The 14,346-nt window shown below is 39.9% G+C and overlaps 2 protein-coding genes across 2 annotated transcripts; one reads left to right on the top strand and one right to left on the bottom strand.

Moving 5' to 3' along the window:
• Positions 1–862: 862 nt before the first annotated feature.
• Positions 863–3,695, top strand: cyba (cytochrome b-245, alpha polypeptide; the record flags this gene model as incomplete). Its single annotated transcript, XM_080729651.1, has 6 exons — positions 863–948; positions 1,416–1,485; positions 2,010–2,084; positions 2,203–2,286; positions 2,483–2,564; positions 3,507–3,695. Exons 1-6 carry the CDS (start codon positions 891–893, stop codon positions 3,693–3,695), a joined length of 558 nt encoding a protein of 185 aa, XP_080585777.1. The 5' UTR covers positions 863–890.
• Positions 3,696–5,808: 2,113 nt separating this feature from the next.
• Positions 5,809–12,721, bottom strand: brf2 (BRF2 general transcription factor IIIB subunit; the record flags this gene model as incomplete). The annotated part of the gene is made up of 4 exons (XM_080730039.1): positions 5,809–7,756; positions 11,383–11,704; positions 11,815–11,874; positions 12,586–12,721. The coding sequence occupies 4 exons, from the start codon at positions 12,719–12,721 to the stop codon at positions 6,955–6,957; spliced, it is 1,320 nt and encodes a 439-aa protein (XP_080586165.1). The 3' UTR covers positions 5,809–6,954.
• Positions 12,722–14,346: the final 1,625 nt, after the last annotated feature.

Below are 14,346 nucleotides of genomic sequence, written 5' to 3'. Positions count from 1 at the left end.
ACAGCAGTGGTGTAAGTACCAAGTACATAACTCAAGTAGTCTACTTAAAGGGCCAGTTCACCTCTGGGGCAACCAGATCTTATTTTATTGTTGTTTGGGACACGATCAACACAATATTGAGTTTTCTTTTGTGTTCATTCTGTGTTTTGAGATATTTTAGTATTTCAGCATGAATGATGATGCATTTTGCATCATATGATGCAGCATGATGACTCATATGATGCAAAATGCATCATCATTCATGCTGAAATACTAAAATATCTCAAAACACAGATTGAACACAAAAAATAACTCAAGATTGTGTTGATTGTGTCCCAAACAACAATAAAATAAGATATGGTTGTTCCAGAGGTGAACTGGCCCTTTAAGTGAAGGTTTGAGGTATTTGTACTTTACTTGAGTATTTCCAATTTTCAGTACTTTTACTTCTACTCACACAGAGGCAAATATTATACTTTTACTCCACTACAATTATTTGAAAACTTTAGTTAATAGTTACTTTGTATATTTTGATTATTACAAAACACATTAACCACTTCAGCCCTATACATTTCGCAATTTGAAAATGAGTATTTCTACATTTATAAACATGAAGTACTTTTTCCACCATTGTGAAAGCCATTGTTATGGCTCAGGTGCACCATGCTGTGCAGGTGCACTGGCAGAGGCAAAACAAAGCCCTCCCCTTATTGCACAGCACTGCATGATATAATTCGGAAATGACGAGTCGAGTGGAATGGGGATTGGCCGACTCTAGGCCTGCCTGTTTTGCCTACCTTTGTGATGAAAAGTATAAGTAAAAGTAGCCCAACTTCCTCGTCGTTACAGTAAGCATCTGCTTTCAGTCGCGTTTGGAGGATCTGGTCTGTCTGTCTGCTGTTGGAGCCGCGATGGGGAAAATAGAATGGGCCATGTGGGCCAATGAACAAGCTCTGGCGTCGGCACTGAGTGAGTGACTGTGTGCAACTATGTCCTTATGTCAATGTAGTCAAGTTAGATTTGTTATCTTAATATAACTATTGGAATATACTCAGTTGAAGTGATTGTTGTTTAGCAAAAGTTGAGATGGCCTGTTTTAGCTAAAGTTGGCTGGGGCCTATTTTAAGTCTGTAAAGGTTGGCTGCGGTGCAACGAAATGTATTCAAGCAGTGGTTCCCAAACCTTTTAGCCTGTGAAAATAAAATAACTATACAAGCTCACAATGCGTCCTTTCGCGCCGCGTTGTGAGCTTGTAGATCGGCTATTTTCATTTATTTGGGCAATGTTTTTTGAAAATGTTTTGAAATATGGGACCCAGTGTTTGGGAACCAGTGTTTACTGTGTTAAAGAAGGCTTTACTTTATGTACTTCAATCTTTAGCTATGCACTTCCATTTCTTTAACTGTGCCTCTCTGTCTTCCTACTTCCCTTTTCAGTTACCATTGCAGGTGGCATCACAGCGGTGGCTGGACAATTCCGTGGCTGGGAATTTGCTGCTTATGGAATGTATCCTTTAATCCTCTGGTTTTCATAAATGCATGGGTCCCCTGTCGAATGAGTATTATTTTATTTTACTTTAATTAAATTAACTTAAAATTATTAATGCAAACAAAATAGCTAATACTGACTATATTATTTCAATAGAATGTCATCTCTAAGGTTTTCAGTCAAATTCAAAAATGTGCGAGAATAAATAATGTATAAATGACAGACACATTTATTTGTAGGCCAATAGTAGGCTTTAGGCTACATTTCAAAACCACGCAATGCATTTAAGACATCAAGACAGAGCTAGCATTAAAACAAACGCATTATTAAAGTATATCTGAATGCAATAGCCTACACATAACAATGAAAGAAGTTCAAATTACAATGCAGAAGAATGACAAACGAAAACCTCAATAAAATGCGAAAGTGCCAAACAAAGGTTTGGCTTTGCTTTTAAAATAAGAGTTGTAGCAAATCAAATGTGCAGTTGCAGAAAACAATAGTCCTGTTTTGAGAGTAAAGTATCCTTGACAGAAGCTCAGAGCTGCAGGTGTGTTTGTGTTTGTACTGGAGTACCCAAGAAGCAAGAGAACCAAGGGCACTAGTGTGGAGAGAACGTAAGTGATCCATTTAACCCACAGAGTTTTGGTCACCGGGATGTTTTTAAGTCTAAATGTAATTACTACTTATTGCTTTAAGTGAAGCCTCTATTCAAGCTTTCTCTTGTCGTTTCAGGGGTCAGCACTGCTTCACCGTTTGTGTGAAATGCTTTGGACCAGTGACCAGGAACTACTATGTCAGAGCGTTTTTACATGCAGCGTGAGTATCTTTTCCTGCTGCCAGTGCTTTCTTTGCTAGACAGCATTCTTTTCATTCATTCTCTCTCCAAAAAAAGACACAATTGTGTTTTTGTCTTTTGCTTTTGTTGACGTTCCTCTTAATCATTACCATTGTTTGATCTCAATTGTCACCGATAGGCTATTTTATTTCATAAATGCCTGTCTTTCTTTCATAGACTCTCTGTTCCTCTCGGTTTCATGCTCTCGACTGTCCTTGGATGTGTCTGCCTGGGCATCGCCAGCCTCATCTACCTCCTGGTAAGTTTACAAGCCACCACAAGTTTAGAAATTGTATTGTCCTTTTCCCTTTTTTTTTTTTTATGGGGACAGGGCATATTACTGAACATCAGTATAAAACAAAGATGTAAAATTGTGTGTAAAACAAATTTGCATCCATAGTTCTTAGGCAGTTATTAAAAAAAGGAACATTACAAAAGACAACATGCAAATACAATTCTTCATAGATGTACAACATCAGGTTTAAAAGGATCACAGTTCAATCAAGCATTCTTTCTGGTTGGAAGCGCTTTTTTACAAAGTTCACCTTTTGAATGAAGCATGTTGGGTTCATTTGAAACAATGAAACAGGAACCAGGAAGAGTTCCTGTACTTGTTGGAACCTCTATTGAGACATGCTGTATATTTATGAAATCTTGCCTTTAAGAATGTGACTGGTATTATGCCACCCACCCACTTTTAATAATGTTTATGTTTAACCAGCAACACGTAATTTGTGTATGATTATTATAAGACAAAGTTCAACTGGATGACATCCATTGTATTACTTAGAATGATTCAGAAAACCTAACCATAAGTTTAAGTTACACCTATTCCTCTTATCTACCTGACCGCACCAATGCAACTCCTTGCAACTGCCATTGGGGATAATGGTTGCAAGTAGTTGCATGTTGCAAGGAGTTGCATTGGTGTGGACTGGCCTTATTCTGCCAGTGTTGTATATTTTTACACATTGTAATGTTTTTAGGTTTCTTATATTGATGCATTTTATTTGCATAGTTCCTTGAGTTCAACAATGCTTATGATAACATGTTTATGATTCTTTAAGACCTTGCTGTGGGGAAAGGGAGCTAGAGAGGAAAGCACTAACTGGTTGAGCCACAGGGTGCAGTCATTCTGGGAACTGAAGGATGTTTGTGTAACAGTTGGTGACTTCCTGGTTCCTTGTCTCTTGCTTTCTAGGCAGCAATTCGAGGTGAACACTGGGAGCCCATACTTCCAAGGAAGGACACCCAAAAGCCATCGAGAGACACTATCAAAAGCCCTCCTCAGAACCCTCCCCCAAGGCCTCCCCCAGACATGCGCAGGAAACAGGCACAGAAAGACCTAGAGGCTGCCGCCTACGACAACCCCATCCCCGTCCATGACTGATAATGAGTACTGTAAGAAGTAATATTGGCTGTGTATCCACTGCACTTCCACATATCCCATGTACTACCAAGTTCCACATAACCATAATAGGTAGATGTTTCTCAACTGTATTTTCTATTCTATTGTTATCCTAATTTGATTCATAGGGATTTTGTGAAACTATAGAGCAGGGGTTCCCAAACCTTAACAGCTCAAGACCTAAAAGAGAAATTTGGTGTCTCATCGAGACACAATATAATGTGACTTTTTAAAGTAAAAAATAGCTGTGAATAGTCGGATCTACAAGCTCACATGTGGTATCGTGACACGTGAGCTTGCAGATCATCTATTTTAACTTTCTTTTTTTTTTCAAATGCATCTTGTTTCTGAAGTCTTGTTTTTTTAATATTTTTATGAAAGGTATTTATTGGTTGTGACTCTGCTATAGAGGGAGGACAAGGTAGAGTAGACTCTTTTCGATATACCCTTGTATTGGAAAAAATATTTTTTATTGATATGAACTGGAAGAATCAAATGTACAGTATCTAACTGCTCCTTATTTTATGCTCCTATAAGGCTTAATATGTATTTATCTTCTATTTCATTTCATTCCATTTTATTTGTAAATAAATACCCTGCATTCCATGCAACTAAAGCATCTGTAATCCAGTTACTTTTAGGCATAGATCTGTGTAATGCTTCTGGTTTTGCAAGTTCTGTCTTCAATTCACAACTTCCTTCTCTTGTGGTAACAGTTTTACTTCTGAGACATTGGACCTCTCCTCTCACAATTTGTTTATAGTAGGCATATGGAGAGAATGGGATAACTTAATACTTCAGCTTCAACTTGTCTTAGACAGTGTCACAACTACTTTTCTATAACAAATGTTCTATTGTTAAAAACAATCAACCGTTTCTCCAGAATATGAAGGAATATAATAGAGGGTATGCGTGTGACATCATCATACCAGGAAGTTATGGAGGAATGCCTACTGAGTGGCAAAAACTACTTTCTGGCCTTGACAGCCCATATATACGAACAGAAAAGTCCTATCTGATTGCATTAGACAATGTTAAATGATGTTAAACTCATTTTGCCACTCGATATGCCATTCACTTTATGCATGCGCATACCCTCTATACTGGAGTTGGTGTCTGTATTACAGCTAGCACGTTATTGTTAATACTATACTGCTACTCTACTGATTATTTTAGTCATGCCTATATGAGTGCCTCGGTCTACTCTAGATTATATCTTAGATATCAGTCAGATCTGCCTTTGTGTTGGCTTATTCTTTCTGGTCCAAGAAGATCACATTACTGCTGCCACCTGCTGTTTGAATGTATTACAATTTGTATGACTAATCTATTCCAATGGTTCTCAACTGGGTTCAGGGGACCCCCAAGGGTACTTGAGGGGGTTCCAGGGGGTCCTCAGCAAAATTAGGAACAGTTTAAGATATTTTATACTTTGTCCAAAAATTCTGCAAGCTCACAAGTCACAACGTGAGAGCTGGTAGATTATTTTCTGAAAGAATCTTTGAAAATGAATTATGGGGGACCGTGGGGCCAACGACGAAGTTGTGGTCCTTGAGAATAAAAATGATGGTTAACCATACAAACACAATATCAAAGGTATTAATTTGGTATAATGTAGTGTAATTGTTCACATGCAAATCAACAAACGACCTACTCTGCTGTGCTACGCAACCTTATGTACAGATTTGTGTAGGGCATCTGAGTCAGTTAACGATATCACTGTTATTACAGACCATGCATGCAGTCATGCAGTGCTGTCAGGGTCCCATCTAGACTGGAACAATTGACGCACATGTCTGTCAGAAACTGAAAATTGGGCTTGGTAAATTCTGATTTTATTTTGTTTTTTATATTGTTTTATTGTAACTGTGGTATGGATCTCCCTGGGTCTGAAATAAGGATTTAATTGAAGTGACACTAGGTTTGTTTCATATAACAATTCATCTTTATTATTCTTGGCAATACATGTACCCAAAGTTGAGAGTGCCATACCAAGGGTGAACTGAGGGAGTGGTCACAAAGTACAGGCGGAAGAGAGGTAAATTAACTTTTCAACCATGTTAACAGAAAAGTGTAAAGAGTTCAACTTCTCCATTTTAAAACAAATGCTGTATTTCATCCAATATATTTGCGACATCCACGTCTTTCCTGTCTGGGCTAGCATATATTAATATGTGACTAGTTAAGATCTGTTCAGTTGTTTTGAATGGTTCAGCTGAACAGTTGTTCATGGATGGCATAAACTCATGACTTAGTGACTTCTGTTCTATAGATCTGACCTCACAGGGGAAATTGGGAGCAAATGAAGAATAATGAAAAACAAAATCTCTACTTGCAACCTGTATGACAGCTGGATGACAAATATGTTACTACTGTTACATTGGATGAATACAAGGACGAATTAATGAATGAGAACCATATGACGTTCATAATGCAACAATTACATTTGGCAACTGTTAACTGACTTGCTTACAAATGCATTATATTGAATTTAAAGAGTTTAATGTATTGCCACTAGGGCTGGGACTCTAGTGTGGGAAAAATCAAATTAAGGCTTTGTAATTAATCAAATCGAAATGAATCGCATGTTTAATCGCATATAAATATTTGACCTGAGAAATTTATTTCAATTAAAATACTTTTTTTTCTTTTTTAATCAAAATATCCCATCCACTGGGCCGAGCAAATAAGCGGTCTGATCGGCTTCTTCTAACATTGCACTGGGGTTTGTTAACTGTTTTGGTGCACCGGTATAATTGTATGCCTGAAACTCGTCCAGTGAGAAAGCTTCTATGGTGCAAAGACTAAGTGCGTAATTTTAATCGCGTTAATTTTCTATAGGAGACCCTGTGGCAGACCAAAGACCAGATGGAAGGATTATATCTCCAAACTGGCTTGGGAACGCCTCGGTATACTCCCTGAGGGAGTGGAGGAAGTTGCTCGGAATAAGGAAATCTGGAAGTCTCAGTTGGAATCCGATTCCGGATAAGCGGTTGAAATTAATCAGTTAAAGTCCCAGCCCTAATTGCCACACAATCAAAGCAAAATTTGTCTCTCAAATGTATAAAAGAAGTGAAATAATATCAAGATTTAGTTAATACTAAAGCGAAGGTTTTCTGAAAAATTATAAAGTAGTACCATTCACAAAGTTGTCATAGATCAGTGTAGTCTACTCAGTAGAGTGAGTAGACCATGTGTAACTTATAAGCAACATGTTTTAATCTTCCTCTGATTGTTCATCCTAAAATGAGTTTAACATATCATTTGCCAAAGTAATTTCTCTAACTTCCTGAGGAGTGCGGATGTACATATCAATCTCACTGTCTGAAATGTCTTCATCACCAGTGACATCCTTCATCGCTGGCCTCTCTACTCTCCTGACCTTACAATTCCTCACACAGGGAGGAGCAAACAATGCTCTCTTCCCCCAATGTGATGCTGAGGCCTGCTTTTCCTGACTGGCTGCGTCATTGTGCTGCTCAACACTAGTGCTAGGATCTTTTACACACTGAAGGGAATCAGCTTCCACACAGGATGTGTTCTGCTCCACCTGCAAAGAGATTTGGGAGGGTGATGCCTCCTCTACGTGTACATGGTTTCCAGATGAAGCATCTTCTAAAATGGATTGTAGTGTGTTCTCATGTGCTCGTAGGGCACTCCTTAACAGGGCATTCCTGTTCTCTAGGATGTCACCCACCAGTCTCACCACACTGTCTGGTGTGACCCTCTCCACTACCCAAGGAATCTCTCTGCCTAGTTTACACAGAACTTCCTTGATTTCAGCTATTCTTCTCATAGCCGTCCCATTCTTTTTCACCTTTGCCAGCCGACAGAACTTATCCAGTGTGTATCTGAGGCGGATTTGAGTGGGCTTCAGGGACTGCCAGGCCAGAAAGATGGCTGCCATCAAAATGGGGAGGGGCTTGCGGCCTGTCACTAACCAGGAATCACCTGCCAGCTCCGCCAGGCCCACAGCACGCTTTGTCAAGTCCTTGTTGTTCTCAGCAAATTCCTCAGGAACGTCAAGAGGACCAATTTTGAAACTGAAATGAAGAGAATCAAACAGCAGTAGCCTCATTAAAAGGATATTTAACATAATTACCCAGAGTTAGAAGTTGAAGTTGCAGCTCCTCCCAAAAGTGGGGACATAGCTGAACTATGCTAAGCTTACCATTCAACATATGTTCAAACTACACACAAACATGAAAAGGCATCCGTGAGTTTGTCTCGCCCAAAACCGAACGATCCCTTTAAACCAGCGTTTCCCAAACTTTAGCTCAGGATCCAAAAGAGGAATTTGACGTTTGCCCGGGAAAATAGCAGATTGTGAAAATAGCAGATCTACAAGCTCACAACGTGCCACGAAGTGAGCTTGCAGATCTGCTATTTTCACTATTTCGGAAACTGAACATTTATTAATGTATAGAAATAAGATTATTTTCATTTTATTCTGAAATACTTTTAACCCTAGGATGCATGAGTGGGGTCAAAAACGACCCCAGGGGTTGTTATTCTTCGATATCTTTACAATTAAAAGTTTAAATATTTTCATATTCCAGGTATTCCTCATAAAACATGTTTGTGACATGAGGCCATTTGCATTTTTATCATTCCTTTCATTAATTTTAAGAAATTGCAGTTTTTGTATCACTACCCCACTCTTCCATGAGTGGGGTCAAAAATGACCCCAATTAAAATCAATGCATTTTTGCAATAAACGACTTTGCTCTCGTACATAACTCTGCCATACTTTTGCCTAGCAACGTGATTTCAACTTTAAAACGCTCACACGACTTGGGCCTTTTATCCGTCAAAAGGGAGGAGCTGTAATTGTTGAAGCCCCGCCCCCTCTGTCTACTAAACGTGTGCAGCAGCTGTCACACTTTGCTGTTACACTTTGCTCTCACATTTAACTCTGGCATACTTTTGCGTAGCAACAGGATTTCAACTTTAAAACGCTCACACAACTTGGCACTTTTTCCGGCCAATAGGGACGAGCTGTAATTGTTGAAGCCCCGCCCCCCCTGTCTTCCTATTGGCTGGGCTTTAAACAGCCATAACTCCAGTTCGCAGCATGGTACCGTCTCGAAATTTGGTGTCTGGACTTAGACCGCCATAGGGATGAGTTGCAATTGTTGAAGCCACGCCCCACCCTTCCCTCCTATTGGCTGGGCTTTAAACATCCATAACTCCAGTTTGCAGCATTGTACAGTCTCGGAACTTGGTGTCTGGACTTAGACAGCCAATATGGACAAGCTGTAGTGGTTGAAGCCCAGCCCCCTCTTACAAGTCTGTTGTTTCCACCCGCACTGACAGTCGCTTCTCGCCCTTAGGGCGTCTTACTGGTAATAGTAGTAGTAATAGTAGTAATAAAAGTAGTAATAGTAGTAGTAATAGTAGTAATAGTAGTAGTAGTAGTGTAATAGTAGTAGTAATAGTAGTAATAAAAGTAGTAATAGTAGTAGTAATAGTAGTAATAGTAGTAGTAGTAGTGTAATAGTAGTAGTAATAGTAGTAATAAAAGTAGTAATAGTAGTAATTTTTTTTTTATAATTGTATTTTATTGAATTTATTGAAGTAAGTAATAGTAGTAAGTAATAGTAGTAATAGTAGTAGTAGTAGTAGTGTAATAGTAGTAGTAATAGTAGTAATAATAGTTGCAACCGTAGATCGCAAGTTTAGTACTTTATGTGAACGGTCACAGCTTGTATGTATGTATCTCTGTCACTCCTGACACTGTGGGTCTATGGGTTTGTCGCTCTGACATCAAGCTCTGATGTCACTGTGATGTCAGGGGAACCAATAACAGAATGGGTTTGCCGCTCTGGCTTCACGCTCTGGCTTCACTATGATGTCACACTAACAGAATCCCTTTTATGCCCATACATGTAGTTCCCCATATCTAACAGGACTTCATATGGGAATACCCATATATGGAGACCACATCGGCCACATACCACACAGTGACATCAGATCATGATGTCAGAGCGACAAACCCATAGACCCACAGTGTCAGGCGTGACAGAGAGACATACATACCTACCTACAAGCTGTGAACCTTCACATACTAAACTTGCGACCTACGGTCACAACTATTATTACCCATATTACTACTACTACTACTATTACTACTATTACTACTATATTACTACTACTATTACCAGTAAGACGCCCTAAGGGCGAGAAGCAACTGTCAGGGCGGGTGGAAACAACAGACTTGTAAGAGGGGGCTGGGCTTCAACAATAATTACAGCTCATCCATATTGGCTGTCTAAGTCCAGACACCAAGTTGCGAGACTGTACAATGCTGCAAACTGGAGTTATGGCTGTTTAAAGCCCAGCCAATAGGAGGGAAGAGGGGGCGTGGCTTCAACAATTGCAACTCATCCCTATGGCGGTCTAAGTCCAGACACCAAATTTCGAGACGGTACCATGCTGCGAACTGGAGTTATGGCTGTTTAAAGCCCAGCCAATAGGAAGACAGGGGGGGCGGGGCTTCAACAATTACAGCTCGTCCCTATTGGCCGGAAAAAGTGCCAAGTCGTGTGAGCGTTTTAAAGTTGAAATCACGTTGCTACGCAAAAGTATGCCAGAGTTACGTGTGAGAGAAAAGTGTGATAGCAAAGTGTGACAGCTGCTGCATGCGTTTAGTAGACAGAGGGGGCGGAGCTTCAACAATTACAGCTTGTCCCTATTGGCAGAAAAAAGGCCCAAGTGTGAGTGTTTTAAAGTTGAAATCACTTTGCTAGGCAAAAGTATGGCAGAGTTACGTGTGAGAGCAAGTCGTTTATTGCAAAAACACATTGATTTTAATTGGGGTCATTTTTGACCCCACTCATGGAAGAGTGTAGGTATTGGTTGGTCATGCATCCAAGGGTTAAATGGAAAAAGGAGACATTTACTGGTCTGCGAGCCACAAATGGGTCCTGACTCCTGACCCGACCCACTGTTTGGGAAACAGTGCTTTAAACCCACCTGTTGCATCGTATGTATTGACAGGAGCAATGAGTTTGAAAACCCAGAACAAAAAGTCTGGGCTTAACATTCTTTTGTCAAATTTGAACAAAGATCAAGCAATCTACTCTGTGCATAACTGTAGTCCCAAGTTTTCAGAAGGTGGCATCAGGCATACCCATTTCCTATTCCTGTTCATTTTGACAAATGTGTTTGTCTAGCTCGACAGAACGTTTGAACCAACAACATTACATATGACACCATGTGTTTCCAGTTCAAAATTGCTACTGAACCAATCAAGTGAAGCCATTGGAAAATTATTGGAACAGATATGCCACCTTGTGATAATTGGGACTACAGTTATGCACAGACCCTGAATTAATTCATCCCAGTTTAGGTACAACAGCTTCAAAAATAATGACATGTTAACTCAATTCTTATCTTATATAGCACAGTGTACTGTATAGTTTAGTATATTTTGTATTTTACCCTGCTGTGTCTACAATGCATTTCTTTCCCTATAACTGTCTGTATCTTAGACTGCTGTGCTGCCTTTTGCGACTGAATTTCCCTCACAGGATCAATATAGGTCTTATATAAATCAGTGGTTATCAGTGGGTCTGGGGCCTTGCATGTCTCTCCTTGCTCTGCTCTTGTATAACTTTCTCGCTCTACTCTCCTATCAAAGAAATAAGAAAGCCTTGCACATACTTACTCTTGGACAAAGGTCCCCAGTATGTCACTGAGATCAGCCGATGGAGCTTCAATTTGTAGTAACCTCACCATCTCCTGATACACCAAAGACATCACCAAGGGGTCAGACTCAAGCATGCCAGCTATACTCCCCATGGCAATAGGCGTATTGTACATCCTGCAGCTGGCAAGCACACAGCAGCCAACAAGAGCCTCTTTTTTCTCCAAGCGGACGTTGATGAAATTGCGATGTTGATAGGCTCGCTTGTAATACGTCAGTGATAGATCCTCCGTGTCCTTGTTGAGGCTGAGGACCCGGCATAATGCAGTCACTCGTTGCAGGCCTTCAAGCAAACAGAAATGTTAGGAACAAGACTCAAGAGAGCATGAAAATAAGCCAATGTAAATAAATAATACTACTATTATGAACTTAGAATTGATTGGGAAATCTTACCTTTAATCAGATTTTCACAGGGACGTTTGGTCACAGCTGTACTTGTACTGTATCTGATATCTATGGGTAAAAAAATGTTGATTGTTTGTTTGATTGATAGAATACTTTATTAGCTGTTTGCATTCAGAATAGTACAAGACAGTACAGTTCAGATACAAAGTCTACTAATAGGATTTAAACCCAAGAAAGCACTATGGCTTAATTGTTTACATTGGGATCCTTTATTGTTTAGATTTCATTGAGACATTAAATGACAGACAAATATACAACAATACAATGCAAAACATGATATCACAGTCAGGAATCAGAAATCAGGAATCTGGTGTTGTGTCCACAAATGTGAAATATCCCATTATTTTATGGAACATCGCACCTGGGGACAACACTCATACCTCAAGCATGGCATGTTATGGTGAACAGAAAGATCCTCCATGTTAATGTATCAATGTTTAACTCTGGAGGCAGTGAGTGGAGTGTACAAACACTGTCATCTTTAACGTCTCTCTGAGTTAGCCATAAATCATAACTCTTGTAGGGGTCGCTTATATTGGGACGGTTGGGAGTAAACGTCCCAATATAAGCGTCGCCCAAGTTGGCCCAACTGGGACTAGCCCACCCCTACAAGAGTTATGATTTATGGCTATCTCTGAGTAATGAATACCGAGGATTTGACTTTGTAAAAAACGTAGTTGTCACTACTGTCTCGTCACAAACTCCTTACAGTAGCCCGATATGATAACAAAACATCTTGACTTCTTTAAAATGCTATACCTTGTCCCTCATTGAAGTCAACTGTGAGAAGTCCTTCGTTTATAACAGAACCGCAGTCAACGCAGACCTTATGATGCTCTGAATAAAAGCCATCTTCGCTGAAGTTGGAGGACCCACAATCCGCACACGTCGTCATTTTACGGCTGATTTTTGCACGAACAAACGGCGTAATAAAAACGAACCGCTTACTAATCGGACTGAGTGGGGTACAACCACAGAGTACAACAAGCAAACAATAACAACTGTTTCAGGAAATCAAGCAAACAAACGTCCAATAAACGTTGGCTTAGAGGCGGGCGAGGAAATCGATCCGTGTAAACACAATTCGCACACTATAGTTCCGTTTCGGTCAAACGTTCCGTTCTTTTTCCAAAGACAGACAGACAGACAGACAGACAGACAGACAGACAGACAGACAGACAGACAGACAGACAGACAGACCTATGAGACAGACAGACAGACAGACAGACAGACAGACAGACAGACAGACAGACAGACAGACAGACAGACAGACAGACCTATGAGACAGACAGACAGACAGACAGACAGACAGACAGACAGACAGACAGACAGACATCAGAGTAGAGCCAACAATATTATAATTTGTGTTATTTCACTTATTAATGACAGGCGTTGATTAAATAAATAAAAAATAAGAGGACTGTCCTCAAGTCGTGTCTGCAAGACCCAAAAGAGCGATTAGACGTTTGCCCCGGTCCCAAACTAGTGAAAATAGATTTATTTGAATTTTGTTTTTAATTCATGAAAGTATTAGCTTTTGGGGGATTTCTTTTATTGAAAATGCTTTGAAATAATCAAAAACAAAGTGTAGGAAATTATGAGACCCATAACAATCTATTGTGTTGGCACACGACACCGTTGTAAGCAGTAATAACAAGCAGACAGACTGTGTGAGAGAAAGTGGATTAACCAACACTGCTGCCTGGTGGTCAAAATGAGAATACATCTAAACATGTGCTGCTGTTATAGGTTTCCAGATATCTGTTATCCATTATTGCAACATTAACAGAGATCACACTGATGTGATGCCTCCCCTGCAAACATAATATCCATGTGAAAATATTCTTTTGTGTATTATGAATTTTGTACCAAGCCTTGATATAGGCTACCAACCAAAGTGAGTTCGAAAACATGACCAACTAGAAGCAGTGCTCTTCCGAGCACAGGTCTCCACCAGGCCAGGCGTCCTGGTGGTGCTACTGTATAATAGGCCAGTGTAAAAATGGTGGCATATGTTCTTCACCTTAGACCTTTCATGGCAATCAGACGCTGCATGCATGATTTGAAGCATTGTGTTCCAAAAATGTATTTTGCTAAAGTCTACCTGCTGGCGGCGCTATAACAGGCCAATGTGAAAAGGGTAGTATTTGTTTGATCAGACTTGATCACATGACTATAGAGATACTGTGTACTGATTTGTGTTATTTTTGGAGAAAGTCTGAAGGAGTAATATCCAAAAATGTGTTTTACATAAGTCAGCCAAAAGGTGGCGCTATAAAAGGCTGATGTGAAAAATGCAGGGCAAAGGTTTATCCTTAGCCTCTAGGGAGTGCGCTTACAAAGTTTGAAACTGATCGGTGGAGTTATAGGTAAAACCACAAATCGGCCTCTTATAGCGCCACCATGAGGCTGATTTAAAAAAAAATAAGTGGCATTTCTTCCTCGACCTAGTGGGAACGTGTGTGTGTGCGATTTCATGATAATTGCACTTTGCGTTTGTGATTTGAGGCATTTTGTTCA

Source organism: Nannobrachium achirus, assembly GCF_963921795.1.
Source record: "Nannobrachium achirus genome assembly, chromosome: 7".
In the NCBI taxonomy this organism is placed as follows: Eukaryota; Metazoa; Chordata; class Actinopteri; order Myctophiformes; family Myctophidae; genus Nannobrachium; species Nannobrachium achirus.
The sequence above is the reverse complement of the archived record's forward strand: the minus strand, read 5'-3'. Positions and strand labels throughout refer to the sequence as shown.